The sequence below is a fragment of the Annulohypoxylon truncatum genome, assembly GCF_022578515.1.
Source record: "Annulohypoxylon truncatum strain CBS 140777 unplaced genomic scaffold F4807scaffold_8, whole genome shotgun sequence".
Lineage (NCBI taxonomy): Eukaryota > Fungi > Ascomycota > Sordariomycetes > Xylariales > Hypoxylaceae > Annulohypoxylon > Annulohypoxylon truncatum.
In genome coordinates, this window is record NW_025953794.1 from 540,866 (window position 1) to 563,801 (window position 22,936).

Consider the following 22,936-nt stretch of genomic DNA (forward strand, 5'->3'; position numbering starts at 1 on the left):
AGGAGATACGAAGGGTATCAGACCCAAAAGCATGCCGCCGGGGTTTTGGTCTGGTTCAAGTGAACAGGCACAAAATATCCCAACCCCCCCAATTGGAAGTTTCCACATTGACCTGTTCGTCCCAGGTTTCTATGTGGCGTCGAGATTTCGGTGACTTTTTTTGTCTTCAACAAGAACTGATCCGGAACTCGACAAACACCCCCAAAATAACGAGAAAATCACAAATTATCAACGTCGTCGGGTACTTGGTGAGAGTTAGTGGTCTGATGCTGGGTTCTTTACGAATTCGGATTTCAGATTTCACTGCCTTGCCTCGTTTTTTTTCCCCGGGCGGAGAGTTTGTGATTAAATGAATAAAGTCGGTAGTGCTGCGCTGATATTTAACAAATAAAGGCCCTTTCTACCCTACGTGAATGTGATTCATGGTGATACATATGAGTGTGCGTGAGTTGTGACTTAGTAGATGTGTACGTGAATAGGTTTTGTGTGGATGGTGTTCCAGAGATCTCGTGCTATGGTGGTACGGTGAGGATTGGAATCTAAGAGTGTTTCCTAAGAGTGTTTCGAACGTCCCCTATTTGTGTCGTCCAGGTGAGTATTGTGCTGATGTAAACAGCTTCGTTTCATATAACTAGCCAGATTACTTCTCAGGTGTCCCTTGCTATGGCGTTTGGCCCAGTTAGACTAGCTGTCTCGCATCATATAAGGTATTCACCAAGGTCCAGGGATAGGACTTGTTGTCACTTGCATCAAGAAAGCTTAGGGGAAAGGGGGAGGAAACAAAAGCATGGGAATGAGAAAGATCGTTAACGTGGAGTAGTGGTACCTATCCCTAATAGCAACCTTAAGTAGTCCTTGGAATCATGGATATGAGCGATCCATGGCTTTTCCTACCTACATAGTACAATATGCAGAGTAGCTTCGACGGAGGTAGATAGTATGTATGTAGATATTACTATCAGCATGTACATCAAATCTACTCATACACACAGATTCTCCATCAAAAGTTCTTTGGCAAAGTAGTATGAGACATCCATATAGACATGAACCTACATAGACACACTCCTAGGTAGATATCCACACGTCTGATTAGGCTCTGACCAAAATCTCAATCCTCCCAATACTCACCTTGCTAGCTATGTAATCCCACGATGGTCAACAACTTACGAACCACCGCTACATCCCAAGTACACGATGATATCGATACAAGGGCAAAGATTCGATAATTCCTTAGTCTTTACGAACAATTAATCACGCACTTTCTGTATAGCCTCAAAGTCAAAGTCCCCTATATTCTAAATCCTACCTAACAACCATGATATTTCCTCCTAAACAGCGTGTACTCCTATATGCCGATATAGTTAAATGTTTGTACCCATCCATATATCCAAATCAATCTCGTCCCATCTTCCATCCATCCCACCCATAGCACCATCCGTCCCATAATCTTGGCCGATATGTAACAAGTAGTCATAAAAATAAAACAAAATAAAAATAAAAATAAGTATAGATCGCTTGCTTTCTGGAGTGCAAAGGAAATATATGTATATGTATAGGTAGATATAAGGACGTATATTTGTACACCCCGGAAGCGCCTGTATTCTGGTTGTAAACCCGGGATGTCTCGTATTTGAACAGCGATAGCGTGCTTAGGGTCCTTCTTAACTCTGAGGAAGATAGCTAGGTATATCAAAGGCATCGTACGCCACACCCGTAACATCGGTCCCGGACCACTGTCCCTCGACACCATTAACCATTATCTGTAGGTTATTATCGAACCCATCGTTCAGCGGTGGGTACTCGGGGTAGTAAGCCGCCGGGTGTGGTTGGTTGTACGGGACCGTTCCCGGAGACTGGTTTGAAGCCTCGGCAAGCATGTTGAGGCTGAGGTTCGCACTCGCATTCGCGTATGGCGGTTGTACGAAATTCTGAAGTTGCGGAGGATGAGGAGCATGAGGAGGTTGAGAATGGTGTTGGGATTGCGGTGCCGCTGGCTGTTGGTGATGCGCTCCGTACGGCGTTTGGGAAAGCGGGGGCAGACACACGGGTTGGACTAGCCCGGGATGTGTCTGTTGCAGCGGCGCGAGGCGGTGCGGCTCCGTGCCTTTTCCGGCTTTAGGCTGACTTCGATCCTCTGTTTGTGCTCTCGGGGGCGTTGAACGTAATGGGCCGAAGTTGATGGATTCGGATTGCTGGAGGCATGTCGTGGTCGTTGGGGGATGTAAGACGTTGAGGACGTGAGGTTGTGGTTCTTTCTATAGACGAGATTAATTTCAGTTAGACATCAGCTGTCACCTCTTTCTGGTATTCATAGGGTCACATACTCCGTCTGTCATGGTGCCAGCCTGGAACGATATCCGTTTAGGATTCGAGTCCTCGTACCATTTTTCTAGACCATTGCACCAGGTCTCAGCAAGAGGCCATACTTTTTGGCACTCTCTGAGGATAGTTACGATGCGGATATACATAGCGCGACCTTCTGCTTGTATGGTCTCCAAGTTTTGTCCCGCATGATGGGCGTCCACTGGTCGGGGTATTAGTAAGGCCCCCAGTAAGGTTCTGTGCATACCAAGAGGTAGTTCTTACGTTGAGGGAATTTGCACAAATATGAGGCTAATAGCCCGCAACCGTAGATGATAAATCCCTAAATTCAATTAGTAACTTAGGTAGCCTACTTGAAGGGACTGTAAGATTCACTTACTGCCATCTGAGAACCGACTCTTCCAATTTCGATACCACTTTCGTAATGAGCATCAATTTGAGAGTATAACTTTCTGACGTTGAAGAACAACTCTGCTGCCATGCTGTTATAGAATTTCACTTCGGGGTTCGAAGGATTCCCCTGGGCATGGCGAATCATACTAGAATGTCTCAGCAAAATTCCACACTCGATAAGGAGTACATACTCTTCCATGTATTCTTTGCGTAGGACTATATGGCAGAGCCGGATAGAGCCTGTAAGACCAAGGTAAGCCTAAGACTCGATGTTAATAACACGCTCCAGATGAAGTCAGGAAGAGTCTGCCTTTACCAAGTCCACCCCGTAATCCCTGTAGCCGCGCAACAGGACTTTACCAAAAGTGTGATCGCTGGGAAGGTTTTGCTCGAACTCTAGGAGTTTCCTATTCAACTTGGCAAATTCGTTACCACTATCATGAGGCCGCCCGCATCTCTTGTTGAGAAGAACTCGTCGAGCGATAATCCCCCATAGATTATGTATCTGCATCAAAGATGCAAATAAAGACCTAGGCCTAAGGATCGTGAGACTCGGGTTCTGGATAGCCGGCGGTGTCCCCTCGAGAGCTGCCCGCTGTTTAGGGATCTTGCCATTCTCGAATTCATCTTCCTCGCTCGGAAGGAGAGCGGTGATATCTCCAGGTGCGAGAGACAATGGCTTATATGGGCCTGAGTGAAGGTTGTCTTGGCCTGGGCAATCCATTAGAGGAAATGAAACTTATCCTTTTCAGTTTTACATACTATGTAACATCCACTGTAAGATCGAGACGTAGTGATTAGCCTTTGACCAGAGTCGAGATATATCAAGAAAAAAGAGGACCGGCTCAATTGGGTATACCAAATTACGGAGCTATCAACTTACAAATGTGCGCCTAGCAGACTCTGCCAATATCCGATGTTCTATAGGTGACTGCGGCGTGATAGGACTATAGGCCTCCTCACGATGGAGCCGCATCAAAGCCGCCATTCTGAAAGCGATACCTGCGCTGATCTTTATACAGGGTGAGAAAGTTATGTTCATCAACATTTTACTTGGGGTATTCTCTTACGTAGCTCGTGTTTGATTTACCACTCCCCTGCTCAGCAATGCTCAGCAAGTAAAAGGCTTGGCATCTCTCCAGAGTAGGTTGCTGATAGAGTTCGTGGACAGCAAGGCCCTGAGCCCTATGCATGAACTCGGTCGCCGCCTTGAGTCCATCACCGTAGGCTTCTATCAAAGACTTGTTGAATCTAGCTGAGATTGCGAGGATACTTAACAAGAGAAATACGCTGACAGACGAAGGATTTTCTTTAACAAGTGCGGGGAACTTCGTTTTTGGTATGAATCCTAACTGGAAGAAGTTCTGGGTAAAATTATTGATACCGTCGACGACAATGTCAACAGCTGGAAGCAGATCCCAGTCATTCTCAAACTCGGCAAGCTTGCAGTCAGAAAGAGCATTGCGTATATGGCCTGGAGAAGCAGGCGACTCTTTCTTGACTTTAACGTCACTTTTGCTTTTCCTATCGGATCTCTGGCGTGGATGTCGAAACGAGCGGTCCTGATCCAGTTCGCCACGGGACGGAAAGACACTGGAATAGTGTAAGTTCGTGGGACATTAGCATAACTCGGGTTGATGGTTATTTTACCATTCGTCCGGCACGTTCGCCTCTAAACAAGACTTGCAAGGAGGCGCCTTGTCATGAATACATTTGCTTCGCATTCGCCGACATCTACATAGAATTTAGAGATCAGTGGCGATCACTTAGTCTTCGGGTTTGAGGACGTTGTACCTTCGGCAGGCTATGGGGGCACGTCGTTTGGTAGGCGGTGCGTTAGGATCTGGATTAGCGGTCGGTGGTGGAGACCTGGAATGAGCGGGCTTTGTAGTATTGGTATTGGGGTCCTTGGGATCTGACGCTATAGTCATTATGGATCTTAGGGCCTCGGGCAGATGGGCTCTTGAGTCGCACAGCAGTCCCAAATTTAGGAATTTAGGTCCGTCGTGTAACTAGCTATCCTCTAGCTAGCCTCTGTCCTCCCCATAAAAGAGATCGAGTTATCGGAAGCTAGCCTGTTCCTAGTCCTAGTTCTCGTACCAAGCCCAGGGTTTGGGGTATTTATTAATGGAGTCTATTGAGAACTGCGTGTCATAAAAGCGCCGTGGCAACATTTGAAGTTGGTGTCGATGTCGCTTATATCTGAAAATATATGTGGAAAACAGCATTAAAAAAGTCAGGTAATGTTGGAGAGCGAATTGAAGTCATAGAAAAATGATAGATAGGAAATGTCGAGAATGGCTAGACCATACAGCCTCACGGGGATAACCTATCAACCTGGTCGATCTCCTGGCCGTACGCAGTAAAAGCGTAAAAAGGGCCCTGGAGGGTGGTTGAAGCGTGAGCTGGGTGAGGGTTAACTCGCAGGCATCACTGATGGATACCACCTCACCGGTCCGCCCTAGCCTAGCTCAGCTTAGCCCAAGCTGTTTAGAGATACATAGGCGAGGATGGGCATGGGCGGGATGGTGCCAGCGTCACAGCGTCGTCAATCAATTATATGCGGCAAAAAACAAGAGAGACAAAAAGTTTACGGAAGAAGATGAATGGTTGCAATGTTCCTGCTGTACATATCGATGTAGGTAGTACAACGTTGTAACACGAGTTCTATACTTATCGATAGGCCTTCCTATCTGGATCGCACTTGGCATGTGCAATTGAATTGTTTGACAAAACCTTGACATGCAGGTATCAATGTACGGCAGAAGGTGCAGGTCTCAATTACATCCATACCGTAAGTTGCGTTCCATAGCAGGTAATCGGCGTGGGTTGCAGGGGCCCAAGGATTTCGGCCCGCCCTCGCTTCCACTCATCTGTAGCTCCTTTACCGACTTAAATCCTGGGGAAAGGATCCAAGAACCGTAACCGTAACCGTAACTGCAGATATCAGGGTGCCTAAACTTTGGAGACACATCAGATAGTCTCATGCACCTTATACCTACTTTAGCTTGCTTACGTATCCGAGCCCCCCGATTCCAGATTCTTGGGAAACCGGTCTGTTGGGTTTGGGTTTGGTGCTATCCCGCGTGTAAAGGCCCCCAACGAGCTAAAGACGTTCGAGCCAATGTCGGATCCTGTGGCTGGTGATGCCGAAACCAACAACATTGAAAAACCCCCCGACGGACGCTAATCGGATGCTACTCTATCAAAAACCAGACACCAGACCCCCTTGTTCTTTCACCTGTGACGTCCGTGCCTCGAGGGTGTCTGCTGCTACGCTGTTACTCCACGACGAGACCGGTGAGGACGGCGACCTTGCTTCAGATTCGATCGATCCAGTCACCCAACCCAGCCAGGACCTTCTCAACCAGGTTGCCTCTGCAGGCAAGGGATAATGAGCCCATAAGTCCTAGATGGTCCCCGTGCTGGCCATATGTCTTTCCGGCATCGCGGGTCCATCTGACTAGCTGTCCGATGCAAACCGAGATCGGTGTCTTAAACATCAGACGGCCGAATTCGTTCGTATTTACATTGTAGCTCACCATCCGGGATAACAGCCACCACCCGCTCCCCTCCGGCAAGCCGTGTCCCCGCCGGGTAACTCGCTGATTGGTAAAGTTAGATGCCAAGGTGTGGCGAGTGAGTAAGAAACGACGTCTAGGTTCGAGCCAGATACTGAAAGTCAGGCCACGACTGAAATACCGGAGGACCGGGCAGTGGCGAGTGTGCTGATCAAAATGACCTGTAGCGGCGGTGATGCCGAGACCAACCAGGCGGGAGTCAGTATTGTTATACGCAGGTGAACTTATATCGACGTCGGAGTCTTCCAAGTTGGTTGTATGCAATGCTCGTATGCAATACTCCTAGTTTCCGTAGGTGCAATTACAAATTGCTAAATGATTTCGGATACTAAGTAGCACAAATGACACTGAAATAGCAAGAAAATATCACCAGAGGCGGAAGTAGACGTTGAAAAATGTGTCGCGCAATCGCGTGTCGGCGCATTGTTCATATTGCTAACCTCCTATTATGTGATTTGAGCTTCAGGCCTTCGTAGCTCCGTCCTCGTAGACTTGCTATGCCCTGGCGTCGTGAGCCCCCTCTCGAGCTCGAAACGCGTTCCATATACTATCAACCTTACAGCCTTGTAACCTCGGTCCCAACCCGATCCAAAGTCCCCGAGACGAGCCCTCTCGGCCCCGGGACTTCGTCTGCCCTCATCCGAGGTAGGCAAATCGACGAACTCCAGAAAACACCGGCCTGCTAAATGCACCAATGCCATTACCACGACCCATCCACCCCGGGTCGCCACTCGCATCTGATTCTAGTGACTAGGTATTATACACAAGTGTCTAAAGTCCAGCGCTGCGAACTATGTACGCGCGAAAAAATAATGTAACGTCTAAAGAATGAACTTTTGTGCGTCTGAAACGAATAGGAAGAAATATTAGATGGGGGTATAATTGTTGTTTGGAGAATTACTCGGACGCATCCTTGCTGAAAGTACCGGGAATCGTCAACGAGAGCCTGTCGACTTTGTGTTTTTCTGCTTCTGCACTAGTAGACTCTGATGGTTGAATTGAGTCTTCAGTATCGGCAGTACTAGAAATGTCAGTGTGAATGATCGTCTGCTCTGATTTCTTATCATCCTGGGTCGGTTCCTCCTCCTTTTGTATCGGCTCGGGTTCAGCGGACTCGATAGAAGGGAGAACAGTCACAATGGGCTCCTCTACCTTAATTCCGTCGGCTGAAGTCCCGTGTGCTTCTTGGTTATCCCGCGTAGGTTCTTCACTAACGCTACGGGAATGCCCGTGGTTGATCACCGGAACCACTCCACCTCCAATGCGGCTCCAGAACATTTGATCGCGTAGCCGGACACACTCTTCCCAGGCAGCTCGCTCGGAGTCGGCATCATCGGCGCGCCAGAGCCCATCCTTGACTAGCCGTAAAAACCCGAGAAAGTCACAAGTCGATCTCACGCGATCCAAGCAATATTTGCAAAGAGGATACCGTTGGGCAGAGTCTGACTCGCTCGTTTTAAACCGGTGATTACGTAGATGAGGCGTGTCCTTACGCGCCTCACCACAAAGCGAGCAAGGATAGAACTGGGGCTTGCTGATGGCCTTGAAGGGACTAGTAGTCGGTACTGGCTCGACAACAAGGGTTCCATCGATCATAGCATGAAGCACAGACCGACGGGCAAGCCAGGAAAGACCCGGTGCCATGTCAAGGCGCAGGGTAGGCTCAATATCTTCGACGCAAACCCTCTTGTAAAATTTCGAATCTTTCAATGACGGCAGTGGAGTAGAAGCGGCAGATCCGGCACTAAGGGCTGACGCAGGCGTATTTGGGGTTTGCGGAGAGACATTTGCGCTCGGTGTGCTGATAGTAGACAGTGACACCGTTGACGAGTTGGACGGGGCTGAGGCATGCCCAGAACCACCAAAGCCGAGAAGAGGGTTGAGTCCACTATACGACCCCGAGGAAGCGCGGCTATTCGATGCCCTCTTGGAGGTCTGGATAAGCGACACGAAGTCGTCAAAAGCAGGGAGATCTGTTCTTAAGATCGGGTGAATTAGGTGATTAAGGTTGGTCGGGTATGTGGGAGGTATTGACTCTGCGGCTGCAAGATTCAAAGCATCCTCAGAAATTTGGGTATCGTCGTCTCTCGAGTCGAACTTGCTAAATCCAGGCGATGAAGGCGCGGTGCCACTATGATTATCGCGCTCGACCGTCAATTGCTCCATGACAAGTTTCAGTTGCGCCAACTGTTCTTGCTGTGATTTCATGATACTTTCAGCATCCGTTAATTGCGCCTTCAATTGTTCGTTCTTTCGATGAAGCGCCTCCTGTTCCTTTTTGGCATCCTCTTTGGCTGTAATAACCATCCTATTCGCTTCCTCAAACAGAGAAACCGTCAGCGTCTCCAACTCTTGTTCAATCTTCTTCTTGTCCTTTTCTACTTCGCCGCGCAACCTCTTTTCCTCGGCAATGCGCGCGAGAAGTTTGGTCTTCTCAGCCTCAACGCTTTTGCGCTTAACCCAAACATCGCCAGATAACGTTTCCCGCTGCTGCGCTACCAAATCTTCGAGCTCTTGAATTCGTTCTAGGGAATTCTCTAGCTCTTGTCTCGTTGCCGAAAGGGTATCGTCTAAACTGGTCTGGTGGTTGATGGCATTGATAAGCTTTGTACTAAGCGTGGCGACTTCCTGGTCCAAATCGGGATGGACGTTCTCATCAGGGGCGGGACTCGTAATGCGTATCCTGGGATCGGGGATGGTACTATGATCCTGATCCTCCACCATTAAAGAGCTTTGCGACGGCATTCTTCTGGGATGAAGACTGCGAGAGTTGGGACTTGTAGGTGGGATCATCATTTCGGTGGCTATGTCCGACGAAGACTGAGATTTCACCGGCGACTTAGACCGGGAAATCACAGACGGGGACATGGTTGAGAGAGATCGAAGGTGGCCAAAGGTACGCTGAGGACCGGGGCTTGGGCTCCGGTGCTGCGACCAAGCGGCGACGTGGATGAAGCTAAACCAAGTCATGTCAGTATGGTAGGCTAGCGGAAGGGCTATCCAGTAAGATAAATGGCGAGGTGAATGGCCGGACTATAAGTCTAAGGCTAGATATTATCATGAACTACCAACTTCACGCAACTCAAAGGGACCGGGGTGTTGAATTGTGTCACAAGGAATCGGCGCACTCACGACTCCAGCTTGACGGCTGGTGGACCAAGAGGTCCTGAAGACGCCGCAACCCGTTCTTGTGTGTCCTGTGGAATGGGATAGATATTACAAAAAATAAAGTAAAAAAATTAAATGATTTCAAGCTAAGATTGGCGTCTGCAGGTGGGTGTACCGCTCATCGAACCGGTGTCGTGCTATCGTCGGGTTTGTGGTGAGACCTATGTAGTAGAACCTGAGACCAGCTGACTATCGGCAGTAGAGAGAGGTATGTAGGTAGGTATTGTGAGTATTTGCGTAGGCACGAGGACAAGAACGGGACTGAGACGTTTAATCAGCATGACAATTTCTCAAATACCATAAAAAAGACGTGACGACAATAATCGAGCGGTCATTCAACTATGCGTAAGGTGGTTCGTGAGTTGGTTGGTATATGGAGAAGCCGAATCCTTCTTCGGTGGACTCGGCAAGACAGTCGAGAGACAATGAAGGAAATTGGAGATTTAGCGTAAGAGCGTTGAAAGATACAAAGCCGACAGAGATAGAAGCTGCGGAGTTGGCAATACCAAATCAATGACGGGCCTAGGCGCTCGCGAAAACCACCAAACCGACCTTATCCATGCAAAAGGGAGACAGGGATGATGGACACCAGCCTAAACCAGGCCTGAGTGGCGGCTGTATTGACCAGGGGTATACCAGTACATGTACGAGTAAGAGATGGATGGTACCTTTCAACGTTCTCTAGACTCTAGGATTGGTAGCCCGTGATCGTGTTTTGGTCTTTCTTTTCTGTTAGGTAGGCAGCTGAACAGTGGAATCGGTGGAAAGGACCGAGTATCTCCGATTAATTCTGGCACTAGAACACTAGAAACTGTAGAAGCTAGAAAGACTGGCCGGTTGATCGTTAATCATTGATCGGATTGGCCGAATGAACTGCTGTGAATGCGACGGCAAGAAGGAAAGAAAGTAGTATAGTAACTACACAAGCAACTAGGACCAGACTAGATGCAAACTGTGAATTGCGAATTGTGGATTGCTGTTGATGCTCGAAAGGATCCAATACGTAGATGTTGTTGGTGTGAGACAAAGGCTCGGTAGGTGGAAGAAGAAAAATGGACGGGATGGGTGGAATTAACGAGTGCGGGTAGAATTAGTTAGTAAAGTGGTAAATGGTAGGCTAGAAATGCGGCCGCCACCACCTTGTAATTAGTCTTTAGTAAGACTTTGAGGGGGAGTTGTTGAATGAAGGAAGCTGTAAATTGAACTCCTGAGAGAAATCGGAAGGCGTTAAGCTTAACCTGGGCATTCAACAAACAGAACAATCTACTGAGCTAATTGCTTAAAAGATATTAAGTTTCTAGGTACATGTCAATATCTTTGGGTGCTATGGATACTTGCAAAGATTATTATTGTACACCCTTACACCGTTAGCCATGATGGATACGCCGTGGACAATGCAGCGTTATGTAAATTGGGTTCAATCAATTCAATCTATGTCGTCATTGTCCTTCCGCAAACAATAAGGTAGCTGATAAATCTTGGCAGTTGCATGGGCACATATTGATTGATACTTGAATACTTCGTACAACACTATGACAAAATCGACTGTTGCTATTCCCAATTCTCTTCTTTTCCCCCAAGCATCACGTCGCTTGAATTAGTGTAGACCAGATAGTGCTGGGCCAAACCCTTGCCTTGTCTGCGTCCACTTGTTTCATCCCATCGTCGTCATCGTCATCCTAACGATCGTTTCGTTTTCGACCGAAGTTGAAATTCATCGTATTTATCCACTACCAAATGCCCAATGCGGCTATTGCATAACATACGGTTGGACCACACAGTTAAGATGGATTATACCCACTGCTCCATTGCTACTATTGCTAATAAATTTACTAGGAATCGTCAACTTATTTACAGTATGTCATACTCCTGAATATTTTGGCGATCTTTTTTGGAAATCTTTCCAACAGATGCACGGAGTTTCACTGACTCAGCATTGGCCGGGGCTAAAAGAAAAAGCCCCCAGAGCCCCTCTCTTTTTTGGAATGCCCCTGACCAAAAGGGAAGAGGAAAAAGCCTGATAATCTCTCTCTCCCACCTGGGCGGATCCTTTCCAGATCCATCCAAGAGAGCTAATCGGCCCCCCTCGTCCACGTTCTGCACGTTGTCCACGGTTGGCTTAGAGCCTTTCGACGGATGCAGCTGGCCTCGGAATTTGTGAGATCTCTGGGATTGCCCGTCGTATCCCATCCCTGTCTCCCCTCTGCGCATTGCAGAGCGCTTACAGATTGACTCTCGTCCGATATTCCTCACTTCGTGTTTCCACGTCACGCCCTTCGCTTCTTCTTACTTTGCTTCTTACTTACCTAGGTCGTCAATCAAACATGGATTCACAAATACGACTGCAAGTGAGGGGCAACAGATACCTCTTCCTCTCATACGACGCCTTATCTCTCTTTTACGTGCGTGTGCACTAATAGTAAGCTATCACAGCCGATCTTCAGGAGGCAGAATGCGAAGTATCGGTACTTGTCAAAAGTTTGCGATACAACTTGGAATCTCACGGCTTCCCGGGGCCGGGGTGTTCCCCAATAGCTATCATCCTCCAAGTCAACCAAACGAGCTTCGAGCCCTTTTAGATCGAGGCTCGACCGAACTGAACGCATGATTCTAGCCCGGCCATGATGCATTTTTTATCCCGCCTGATCTCCAAAACCCGTCTGTGCTTTTCGCTTGAAGTGCAAATCTGCGTTTCCACGAGAAGCTTCATCGCTACCCCGTCTGCAATAGAAACGATTCTCTTAGTTCTCAACAGGCAGGTTATTTTTACTTGAAGCTGCAATGCACCCTTGATTCACTTAAGGGACAAGGCTCGAGGCCTTCCATCACAGTATTTAGCCCCCATTCGCCGCTCGGCTCCTCGCCCGTCCAATCAGCCGTGCAGTCAGACGAGACGCCGGGTAGTAGTCCGCTGCACGCAATTAATTTTTATAATTCAGGCACCACGATGTGAATCGCAGCCCGGTAGCCTGCAGGTCTCAGTGTGCAAACGGTACATCGAATGCTACGTCAGCAACAGTAGTGCTCATCTGGTGTTGGCAATTAACAAGTCAACCTTGCTTGACTGGACAAAACCGACTGCTCTAACAATTCTGCAGGAAAAGCACGCGGCATTAAGCAGGTTGCATCCCGCGCCCATGTGCTCGTGTCCGAAGCGTTTCAAGAGCCATTATTTATTTCTAGACGCGATCTTGGCAACTACTAGTACTTACGTACATATCTTATGCTCAACAATGAGAAGTTCTTCTCCGTAACACTCTGTAGATAGTTTTCCAAACATTGCCAATCCGTACTCGTTTTCAATACCATATAAGTACCTATAGATGCCAGTACCGTGTGCTCTTCTTTGCGGGTTCGGATACCTAAAATCTTACAGTCATCGTGGGCCGCGATCGGTACGCTGGTAGGAACCGTGTGTCGCTGGCCCCATCGCCCCATCATCGGCCAACCACATTAATGCAACACATCACCTCAACTGACAACGTCATCTGACTATTCGTTCTTAGCCAGCCTTGTTTTCGGGCTTTCACGTGGGTTCTAGGTTCGCTCATCTGTTCCTGCATCTACTAGAAATCCAATATAGTCAGTAATCCGGGGCGGGACAGCCTAAAGCAAATCATAAGATAGAATCTAACGGGGTTTTTGGGTCCCCATGATTTAACAGAGCACGCGTTGTAATTACTACAATGTTGATAGCTTTGGAAAATTTCTAGCAATGTAGGTACCTACCTAGATAGGTGGCTATACTTGAGATTGGTTATTGACACTTGAGCTGTCATGACGGCCCAAGCCGTGTCTCGACGCATGTTCACAATATTATATACGTACTTCCCTCCAATATACTAGACATATCACATCACATCGATCCTCAGCGTGTCGCTATACTGTGATGAACTAATAATTCCAGTGGCATCTGTACCTAATATTAAGCCAACAGACATGTACGTGTCTTTCCACCGCTTCTTAATTTCACGTGCATATAGCTACTTACCTAGGTGACAAGTAGCGGGTATAACCTTGCCCCAGGTTATGTACGCACCCGACGTAAGGGGCTGTTTGAGTCACATACTGTCTGGATAGATGCTTACCCGCATGTCACTTCACACCATAAGCCGACAAGACTTCACTCCCAGGCAGAAGAGTCATCTTTCGCAGTATCAACTCACCCTCTGATATCGTCGCGTATTCTTCGCAATGAGACTAGGGGATAGTATCTGGTTCATGGGATATCAAGGATCGGCATATCATAGCAAAGTGTATATACCTAGACGTGAATATTACTTCCCGCTAAGGGTAATGTTAGGGTACTGTTAATACTTGGACGTAAGCGTATCCCTAGATAGATAGGGACACCGTGAACGACAGCTGTCATAGGAAGGCATCTTCGCGATGGGGAAACTCTCGCACAGCCAACATCTACCTACCTAGTATATAAATGATAAAAAGCAACCACATTGTAAGTATCACCTATGGCGCAACTGTCAAGGGGCCCGAGTACAGCGTATCAAAGTCGCAGAGAACTAAACTCGCGGCAACTTGCATTGTGCCACGGCTGTCTCAGCCGTACCCGTCTACCAGAAAATGGAGCGGTGTATGGTTCGATTCTAGTGGGCAGCAAGAGAGATTGAAAGCAAAAGCCCATTAAGGTCGAAAATCCCAGAGAAAGGACAAGAAGCCACAAGACTGACCGTAGAGATCCAAGACGGGTAGATGTCCAGAGAGACACAAAGATCCCAATACGGACTCCGGTATAGAATGGGCGAACATCCTAGAAGAGGAAAAAGAGTACCCCAAAGTGGTAGTAGCGTCAACCAGATAGCGCCCATTAGAACGAAGGAAAGAGACAGTCAGATAGGTGACAATGACCGCGCACTTTTTGCTTTTTTTCCTTCACGGGTGGCTTATGTTTGGGCCTATCAGCCAAAGGATGTTTGTTGGAAGCGTAGATATGTACCTGTTTGTTTTGCTCGATTGTAATCCTACTAACCTCCTTGCGCCATGTAGAGAATAGAGTCGACTAAACTCAGGAAGTCTAAGGTTATAGGAAGAAAGGACAGTATCAGTATCATCATCATCTAGAAATTTTGCATGATAGAATGTATCGAGGGATTGTGAAATTAGAAGGCTCAAGCATTCCATAGGTATTCGACCCTAACCAATTGTAATGCTAGACCTCCGAGGAAGATGGCCATAAATCTAAATCAACGTTTCCAAAGTCCATCCCTACCGAGTAGTCCCAACAACGCCTTCGAAAAGAACCCCTCCCGTACTATCCTTCTCTGCCTTAACCCCCGCCTCCTCGAGCGGTAAAACAGACCCTTTCTCAAGCACGTACCGCCGATGCCAAGCCCCAACGAACATCCCGTCCGGGTCGACATTGTCCCGGACCTTGCGCCACCGTCTCAAGTTATCGCCGTACATGCTCTCGATCTCCGCGCCATCCGTCTCAAAGTTCTTCGCCCAGTGCGGTTTCCCACCTAGATCCCGCATCAGCCACTCAAACGCCTCGTAGTACCTCTCGCGGCACGGGGGGTCGGTGTGATACGGCCTATACAGCGTAGCATTCAGATACAAAGTCGGCGTATCCTCCGCCGTCGGATCGAGAAACGGCCTCGTATTTGGAACCGCAGACTTCGGATTCGACGGGCTCGTATTAGACACCCTCACCTCGACCGGAGCATGGACGTACAGCCCCTCAGCCGAGAACGGGATGCCGTGGTCGACGTAGTCCGGATCGCTCGGCGGGAGCCGGTTCAGCCAACTGCTCAGCCGGCGCAGGGCCTCGGGCCCCTTGTCCAGCGGCACGGCCCACTCGTTCACGAACTGCGAGTACAGGCAGTTCATGAGCAGGGCCTTGCGGCTGGGCTGCACGGCGCGCGTCGTGCAGCCGTCCGCGAACCCGTACTGCATCCCGAACACGAACCACTCGACCCACGGCAGCACGCGCGGCGCGAACTGCGCCAGGTACAGCAGGTTATGGTACACGTAGTACCCGAGCGCGCGGTCGTAATACGAGTCCGGCGGGTCGCGCAGCGGCTCATCGTCGTCCTTCTCGGCCGCCCAGACCACGGCGCGCCGCGTGTACGGATACCACCACACGCGTACGAACTCGGCCTGCGTCCAGAGGCCCGAGTCCCAGGCGCTGAGCATCTTGGCGTCGGCGTCGATGGTCTGCCGCCACCGCAGCGTGAACTCGGGCACGGCGCGGAACGCGACCTCGGTTATGACGCCCAGCGCGCCGAGCGATAGGAGCGCGGCGCGGAAGAGCTCCGGGTCTTCGTCCGGGGAGCAGAACCGCGTCGTGCCGTCGGCGACGGTGACGCGCAGCGACAGGATGTCCTCGGACATGAGGCCGTGGCGCAGGCTCGAGCCGTGCGTCCCCGTGGATATGGCGCCCGCGATCGACTGCTGGTTGATGCTGCCCAGGTTCGGCATCGCGAGCCCGTGCTTCTCGAGCTCCTCGCACAGCGCGTACAGCCGGATGCCGGACTGCATGACGACGACGTGGGTCGCCGCGTCGACGGACAGGATGCGGTTGTACTTGTCCAGGTTGACGAGCCACGACGAGGTGCACGTCAGCGAGCTGGGCGAGTGCCCGCACCCGGTCGTCGTGATGCGGCGCCGGCACGTGTGCGCTAGCCGCACGATCTTCTCGATCTCGGGTAGCGATTCCGGCTGCAAGTAGAGCTCCGGCCGCGACAGGAAGGTCTTGGCCCAGGTGCTGTGGACGTGGCCCTCCTTCGCGCGGAAGGGGACGCCGTCGTCGGCGCACTTGGTTAGCTCGGCTGCGACCAGAGGATCCATGGTGCACACGGAAGAGCTAGGTGCTAGGTAGGTAAGGCTTTAAGGCCAGACGATACGGGGGCAAAAATTGCGGCAATTATTGATTTCCTCCCTTCGATAGGTATGTTAACCGTACGATTTTTTCGGCCCTCTTTCGCACACCGGTGGAGCCGGCAAGCCGCAGGCGTTGGTATGCGCGTCACCTATTTAGCTTGTACACTAGAAACCTAGGTATGTTCCTCAAATCACCCGCGCTTGGGTGCGACTAGAGCCAGAATAAGAAGAAGTCAACATGACGGATTCATTAGCTCTACATTCCTAAAGTAAGTTTTGGAAGACAAGAAGATGCTTAAGGGATATCAGAAGTGTGAAGCTTAGGGATGGAGGGGTTCACGCTCAATCCATTCTAGAACGTTTCTTTTTCATGACGGCTTGGCTTGCATATCTGAGATCTTCGTCATCGTTCGAGGTTGTGATTGGCTGATCTGGATGCCACACTGCCATTAGTTTAACTACGCGGCTTATAAATACCGCACGTAGCACTATACGCTACCTTAATAGGCGGGATTTCATGTAGTTGTACGAAGGGTTTCTAGTGTCGAAGGACCCCTTATCAGATCTTTCGGGGAATCCCGTCGGAGAGTTAACTAACCTGTATTAGTAATGAGTTGATTACTACTTTATATCTTGAATACATAATTCAGAGGTCAGTAAAAGCAACTCACTACCTATTTTCATAGAGTGAATAGTTATAAGGGGCTGAATCTAATTTTTAATTTGAACTGTTGGAGAAAAGAGTGATAGATATAAAAGCCGTCAATCGATGTTGATAGTCATTGAAGGGAATGATCCCTGAGATTAGGCAAATAAAGAAGATTACCTTCCAATCTTTTGAAATAGAGATACAAACTATCAACAACTTTACTTGAAATAGGACTGAGCTTTGTTCTGAATACTTGAATGGTTTTCTCAAAGATGTATAGCTGAGTGATGGAACCCCAAGTATAGGGGTAAACCAACAGGCTTCAAAATTCGGCATTTGAGGAACTTTAAATGTCATAGAATTATAGCCCTCTAAACCACTTTAACCACTAGCCGACAACGCGTCCTTTAAATCGTCTTATCATTGGGGGTATGATGTTGATGAAATTGCTTCCTCGAGTTTTTATATCGCCTAAGGCTACCAGGTGTATAAGGCAAAAGAGCTTCGACCCCTTTAATACTGATATTGAAATGCATAGGCATGGAAAGCCAGCGAACAAATACAAACGACCGAAGTCCGAAGGCATACCTACAGAGCCCAGAGGCAACCTTGGAGACGAGACTGGTTGGTTTTCTACACGGGAGTCCCAAGTTGTGTGGGTGTGAACGAGGTACATACGCCATAGTATAAAATCCTATGCGTTCTCAGGTACCCAACAGGTGCTTATACTCCCTACCAACCGACAAAACTGCACCTTCCATGTCGACGCAACTTCCTTCACACGCATCATGTCTTATGTTCTAAAACGAGTTTCTCAGGCTAATCCTGATTTCATCTTATACTTCTCAAAACTTTGACCTCCACCTTCTTTTTTTCCCCTTTTCACCCACGCATCCCAGGAGTGACTATAGCATTGACAAGGACGCCACAGAGAATAATATAGGAGACCGAAGACTAGAATATTGATACTATATTCTAGTAGTCGGGTTCATCTCTAGGTTTAGTCATTTTTTCAATCCATTCGGCATGATCAAAGGGCGTGTCGCATCGCCCGCTTCACGATGTTCTATAGCCACGAGAGTATGTACTTACCTTTAACCCCTAATTTCTTATCAAATAGGTGATCATTGCTGACGCGAGGCTGCAGTTCTGATGAGCCGCCAATATGGCGTCGCTACCATTTGGTAAGTAATTTACGACACTCATCCCGATGTCTCGTCTATTTCCTTGATAAGTGCTGTATGGATTTAAAGCTGACATCCACCAGGCTCGTCGCCACCGTTGGAACTGGAATAGGGGCAAGAAAGAAGGTAACCCGAAAGGCCATCCAAGAAGTGGATGTGCAGAAGGCATGTGGAAAAATCATCGAGCCCGGCGCGCCGGTGGCACTGCGTCTTCAGGGCCAGCTCCTTTACGGCGTATCAAGAGTTTATAGCCAGCAATGCGGCTACATGCTGTCTGACTTGCAGAAGATTCACACGCATATGCACATGTTCTTCACTAAGTTCGGTGAAAACCAGCTCGATCCAGAAGCAGGCCAAGCAAGGTAAGAAGGAAATGATAGCAGGGAAATTTGATAGCGACGATCTGACCTTCTTTTTAGACCAGAGAACCTTCTGATTCTGAACGACCCCGACTTTGTTCCCGACATGATACTTCCCAAATTTGACCTCGACGCTCTGGTAGCGAGCAGTCAAGCAACCCAGAAGACATCTTCCCAAATGTCTCCTCTTGACAGCACTATTCTGGCAAGCTCTCATCATTCGCAAAGCCCTGCGCACGGCTTTGATATCCGCCTTGACCTTCATGATTCACCATCTCCAGGTCCCGCAGGATCCCCCTTCGGCTTTCAGGGTTTCTCATCCACGCAGAAGCCGGCAGAAGAACACCGGATGCTTCCCGAGGAGGACATTTTCGGAGGAGCGGGAGACTGGGGAATGGATGTAGACGAGCACGGAAACATCATCGAATCAGCAGAACCTGCTATTGTACAAGACGAATTCGACCTACCCCCTTTCCCGGCGATGGAAGGCGACATCCGAGAGCATGTGGGTGCAGAGCAACAGAGACAGCCAACGGTGGATGATCAGGGCGAAGTTATCATGATGGATGACGCACAACAGGCAGGCGAGATAGTGGTAGCAAACCCACCGAGTGAACACCATAGTGCCTTCCTATCCGATGATCATCGCCAACATCAGGCTCCTTCCCGACGAAAGCGAAAGCCTCGTATGTTGCATGCTGATGAAGAGACGCAAGTTTCAAGAGCCGCGATGAACGAGTGGCAGGAGGACTACTTGGAGAACTGCGGTGGCCCGAAGATACGAGCGACCGGAGCGGCGAAAGCCAAAGCGAATGCTATGCTCCTAACATTTGGTCTCGGTCTGGGAAATATCGGCCAGAACATCGGTGTTCCGGGAATGGTTCATCCTCTTGCACTCGATTTCTCGGGCGATTCGTTATTTACCGCGATTACCGGACTCACGGTCCCTGATTTACCCCGTGGCCGACGCCGATCCGCGTCCGAGTCCATCGAAGATGACGAGGAGCAAGGACGTCGAGTCAGACCGCGACTCGAGGGTGACGACGTCCAGTTGGGCCGTAGCCTGGAAGGCGATGCCATCTTCGCCCACGACGGACAACAAATCCACGACTCTCCCGAGGTCGGCCGAGAAGCACAGGCGGCCATGTCAGACCACCTATCCTCCGCCCTCAACATGCCCTGGAACCGAGGATCGTCCCACATGCCAGGCTCATCTCTCCGCGGTTCCGCGCAAAAAGGCCGCATACCATCCAGCCCCCTAGCCGGCCGCGGAAACCTCCAAGACATCGTACGCTTCAGCGACGCCCCCTCCCTCGACGACGGCGGTTTTGATCTTGGCGGCCTACCCTCCGACAACGACGTCTTCGACGAATTCCACCTCTCGCCCCAAGCCCAGAAACAACCCTCCGGCCAAGGCCAAGGCGAACAGAAGGTAGACAGCTGGCCGACCCTCGACATCGAGGGCCAGAACTTCCTCTCGTTCATGCACGCCACGGTGCGCGAGAACGGCGAGCGCAGGCTCGACGAGGATTTCGATATCGACCGCCGATGGGTCGCGTTCGACGACGTGTTCGTGCCGCGCGAGACGAACCGCGCTACCGCCTCCCAGGCCTTCTTCCACGTCCTGAGCCTGGCGACGAAGGCGCGCCTTGACGTTCAGCAGGATAGCGAGCCGGAGGTCGCGTTTGGGGGGATTTGGGTTGGGGTTAAGATGGGTGATGTTGATGTTGATGTCTAAGGGACTGGGGCGCGAATCTGGGTGCCTGGGAAGAGACTTGCTTCGGCTGGGTTTTGGAGAAGGTTGGAAGGATAGGGGAGCTAGGGAGTTGCCTCGATCGCTTAGATCAGCTCGGTGGACGGATTTACCTACATAGCCTTTTGGCATGAAAGGGGGTTCGTTCATCTAGAGACCTAGAGCCGATGGTGAGAAAACATCTGGGAGAATGCGTGAGGGAGATATGAAACGAAATATTGCTTCAAGTCGAACTCTTCGCTTGAGCTACCTAATTCGGAGGATATGGCGGAGGAACGGGTATAATGTGGGAGGAGAGCTGATCAGGAAGAGATGAAGTGAAGTTAATAGGCGAGCCAAGTGGCAGCCTGACTGACATACATGTATGTCTTTGTCGGATCCTTTGTACGATTTCTGCCTCTAGGTAGACAACCCATGCTACACAACCTTTGCAACTATTCGTTTGTCACACACGAATGCTGAACTCGTCTAAATGGTCCATTTTGATTTATTCGTTTATTTGAGAAAAAGCATTGTTTCAAGGTATCAGTCTCGTGTCACATTGCTCATTTAAATAATTATGCACCTACTAATGGAGCGTACATACTCGTACTCAAACTTAAGCCACCGATTTTACTTTATCTGGATGGTTACTCGTAAACCTCATCATCATCACCGACGCCCTCACGGTCTTGGAAGACCATGTACTCGTTCTCCGGGCCATCGTCTCCCATGACCAGTTTCCATGCGTCCTGAACAGCGTCTAAGCAACCGTCGTCGAATGCGAGGCTAAGAGACGGAGATGGGAACGCGAAGGTGGAAGTCTTGCCGCGGGTTACACGTGATGGTTCTCTGGAGCTGAGTGATTGCTCGTATGATAACTTATACAAACAGGTGGGCTTCTGAGCATCTGCGGGAGTAGCCGTTGATAGCAGGGCGTCTAGAGCCGAGTTGAGGCGAGTTGTGGACTGGGGTGTTGCTAGGGTGGCCAAGTAGATTACACCTATAAGATAAATTGGTTAGTTAAGCTATTCCAAGTAGTTAACTGTGCCGTAAATAATAAGGGTGAGGTTTTGGTGCGATCAGTTTGTCAGAGGTTGTGTTCGTCAGCGCGAAGCTCGGACAATGTAGATAAGTATTCGTTATGTTGGATCATCATAACACCGTGAGTGAATTATAAGAAGTTCGGGATATATAAGACATAAGAACTTACTTTGACCGGTGGGACACTCTCCCGTTTCGCTAGAATGCACTAATGCATATATTGGACTGCTCTCTGTGGTTGATGTTGAATCACCTGGGAAAGCGACGACAGCTACTGCTGGGGTTGGCGCGCCTTCGACAACGACCTCGAATAATGCTTCTAAAGGAGAACTGACGACCGCAACGAGTCGGCTAATCGTTGGGGCATCAGGCGCAGCCTTGGTTTGCAAAGTAACTAACCTTGTCGTCCGGATAGACACGTCGTTAGATAACTTGAGCGTGATCTCATCATCTTTGGAATCATTGATATCTGCCTTCGTATCAAGCATATACACGCCGCCGCCGACTGCCCCAGCGCGACATGCCACTTGTGCAATCTCCGAGGAACCACCCCACTTAGGATAGACAGCACAGAAACCAGGCCCAAATAGGCCCATAGACGTGAGGTGTCGATGGATCGTGGCCAAGCCATCTATCACTTTTACGCGACCATCTAACGTCAGAGTCAGGGCGAGAATATACTTTCGCAGATTCTCGTCTAGCTTGAATTCGGTAGCCAAGAACTCGGAGAGCAGCTTTTGCTCCTGGCCCTGCCAAACCGGCTTCTGCTCCTCGGAGTCGTAATCGATGACGAACTTGAGGAACTTCATCAGCGACCGTTTGGACTTGACAGGTATGGATTGCGTGGAGAAGACATCTTCGCGGCTACTAGGTATCCGAGCCAGCTTCGAGCCGTTGTCGCCGGCGTCCGCGTCGTAGACGAAGAACGAACCGACTGCTAGGAATTCGACTTGCCTGTACGCTCTTGATGATACGAGTTGTGATAACAATTTGGAGCAGGTGTGGATGATATGTGGTGCTAGGGCAAGCGAATAGGCTCGAGGAAAAGATAGACCCTTCTCTTTAGCTTCGGGGTGCGTCCAGGCAAGGGCATTTCTGAAAATGCTCTGCTTCTTTGATTCATCCGTCGCCGAATCATCTTTCGCATTCAAGCCTTGCACCGCACCATTTCCAGCAGCCCAACTATCCGCTTCCTGCAGACTGAAAGCAGCCTCAAACTCGCCGTAGTAGTCATTAGGGTCAACATGGAGGATCCGTTTCTTCGACCGCGAAAGCGCTCTTCATGGCGGAAGCAGGCTAGGTCAGTCAGATCAAGGTCCCCGACGCAATTCCAAACTCTGCTAGAGGAAGATGTTTTGCTTACAGAGCCAGTAGCGATTGCTGCAGGCCCGTGCCGCAGATCACCACGTCCCATGGCTCTTCTCCCAGCGATTCCATCGCGAACGCGGATGCCACGATGGAGGGGAAAAGATAAAAAGTTCGTTTGACGAAAAATTGTTGAAGAGGAAAGGGAGCTAGGGTGTAAAGGTGTGGAGCCTAATCTAATCCCACGGCCGCCGAGGTTCCGACGATCTTTGTGCACGGGCCATACAAGGAAGGACGAACTTGACTAAAATTGTAAGCCACGATTTTGAAGTTCTTTTTTTCCTTCTTTTCAACAACCACCG

The 22,936-nt window shown here is 49.5% G+C and overlaps 6 protein-coding genes across 6 annotated transcripts; 1 reads left to right on the forward strand and 5 right to left on the reverse strand.

Annotated features, from left to right (window-relative positions):
- Positions 1–1,185: 1,185 nt before the first annotated feature.
- F4807DRAFT_416949 (uncharacterized protein) lies at positions 1,186–5,304 on the reverse strand. The gene is made up of 11 exons (XM_047997182.1): positions 4,510–5,304; positions 4,366–4,449; positions 3,786–4,308; positions 3,599–3,727; positions 3,478–3,490; positions 3,032–3,426; positions 2,907–2,974; positions 2,702–2,861; positions 2,587–2,644; positions 2,325–2,524; positions 1,186–2,255 (listed from the first exon to the last, which is right to left on the reverse strand). Exons 1-11 carry the CDS (start codon positions 4,644–4,646, stop codon positions 1,662–1,664), a joined length of 2,361 nt encoding a protein of 786 aa, XP_047856455.1. The 5' UTR covers positions 4,647–5,304; the 3' UTR covers positions 1,186–1,661.
- Positions 5,305–6,674: 1,370 nt separating this feature from the next.
- On the reverse strand, positions 6,675–7,113 carry F4807DRAFT_382141 (uncharacterized protein). Its single transcript, XM_047995796.1, has one exon. The coding sequence runs from the start codon at positions 7,031–7,033 to the stop codon at positions 6,743–6,745; it is 291 nt and encodes a 96-aa protein (XP_047856456.1). The 5' UTR covers positions 7,034–7,113; the 3' UTR covers positions 6,675–6,742.
- F4807DRAFT_382283 (uncharacterized protein) lies at positions 7,114–9,954 on the reverse strand. The gene is made up of 2 exons (XM_047995798.1): positions 9,429–9,954; positions 7,114–9,343 (listed from the first exon to the last, which is right to left on the reverse strand). Exon 2 carries the CDS (start codon positions 9,264–9,266, stop codon positions 7,194–7,196), a length of 2,073 nt encoding a protein of 690 aa, XP_047856457.1. The 5' UTR covers positions 9,267–9,343; positions 9,429–9,954; the 3' UTR covers positions 7,114–7,193.
- Positions 9,955–14,416: 4,462 nt separating this feature from the next.
- F4807DRAFT_416958 (L-gulonolactone/D-arabinono-1,4-lactone oxidase) lies at positions 14,417–16,627 on the reverse strand. Its single transcript, XM_047997183.1, has one exon. It carries the CDS (start codon positions 16,266–16,268, stop codon positions 14,688–14,690), a length of 1,581 nt encoding a protein of 526 aa, XP_047856458.1. The 5' UTR covers positions 16,269–16,627; the 3' UTR covers positions 14,417–14,687.
- A 1,384-nt stretch (positions 16,628–18,011) lies between these two features.
- Positions 18,012–20,231, forward strand: F4807DRAFT_458143 (Rec8 like protein-domain-containing protein; the record flags this gene model as incomplete). Its single annotated transcript, XM_048001158.1, has 4 exons — positions 18,012–18,030; positions 18,098–18,134; positions 18,218–18,496; positions 18,554–20,231. The coding sequence occupies 4 exons, from the start codon at positions 18,012–18,014 to the stop codon at positions 20,229–20,231; spliced, it is 2,013 nt and encodes a 670-aa protein (XP_047856459.1).
- A 322-nt stretch (positions 20,232–20,553) lies between these two features.
- Positions 20,554–22,872, reverse strand: F4807DRAFT_382363 (GDP dissociation inhibitor). The gene is made up of 3 exons (XM_047995799.1): positions 22,633–22,872; positions 21,439–22,547; positions 20,554–21,228 (listed from the first exon to the last, which is right to left on the reverse strand). The coding sequence occupies exons 1-3, from the start codon at positions 22,704–22,706 to the stop codon at positions 20,876–20,878; spliced, it is 1,536 nt and encodes a 511-aa protein (XP_047856460.1). The 5' UTR covers positions 22,707–22,872; the 3' UTR covers positions 20,554–20,875.
- Positions 22,873–22,936: the final 64 nt, after the last annotated feature.

Bases quoted from the DNA above. Each gene is read 5' to 3' on its own strand.
- F4807DRAFT_382283 (XM_047995798.1), bottom strand. From the start codon at position 9,266: ATGACTTGGTTTAGCTTCATCCACGTCGCCGCTTGGTCGCAGCACCGG.
- F4807DRAFT_416949 (XM_047997182.1), bottom strand. From the start codon at position 4,646: ATGACTATAGCGTCAGATCCCAAGGACCCCAATACCAATACTACAAAG. The intron at 2,862-2,906 runs GTATGTACTCCT...GAGACATTCTAG, and splicing joins CGCAAAGAATACATGGAAGA to TATGATTCGCCATGCCCAGG. The intron at 2,645-2,701 runs GTAAGTGAATCT...AATTGAATTTAG, and splicing joins GAGTCGGTTCTCAGATGGCA to GGATTTATCATCTACGGTTG.
- F4807DRAFT_416958 (XM_047997183.1), bottom strand. From the start codon at position 16,268: ATGGATCCTCTGGTCGCAGCCGAGCTAACCAAGTGCGCCGACGACGGC.
- F4807DRAFT_382141 (XM_047995796.1), bottom strand. From the start codon at position 7,033: ATGCGAGTGGCGACCCGGGGTGGATGGGTCGTGGTAATGGCATTGGTG.
- F4807DRAFT_382363 (XM_047995799.1), bottom strand. From the start codon at position 22,706: ATGGAATCGCTGGGAGAAGAGCCATGGGACGTGGTGATCTGCGGCACG. The intron at 22,548-22,632 runs GTAAGCAAAACA...TCCGCCATGAAG, and splicing joins CAGCAATCGCTACTGGCTCT to AGCGCTTTCGCGGTCGAAGA. The intron at 21,229-21,438 runs GTAAGTTCTTAT...TTTATCTTATAG, and splicing joins AGAGTGTCCCACCGGTCAAA to GTGTAATCTACTTGGCCACC.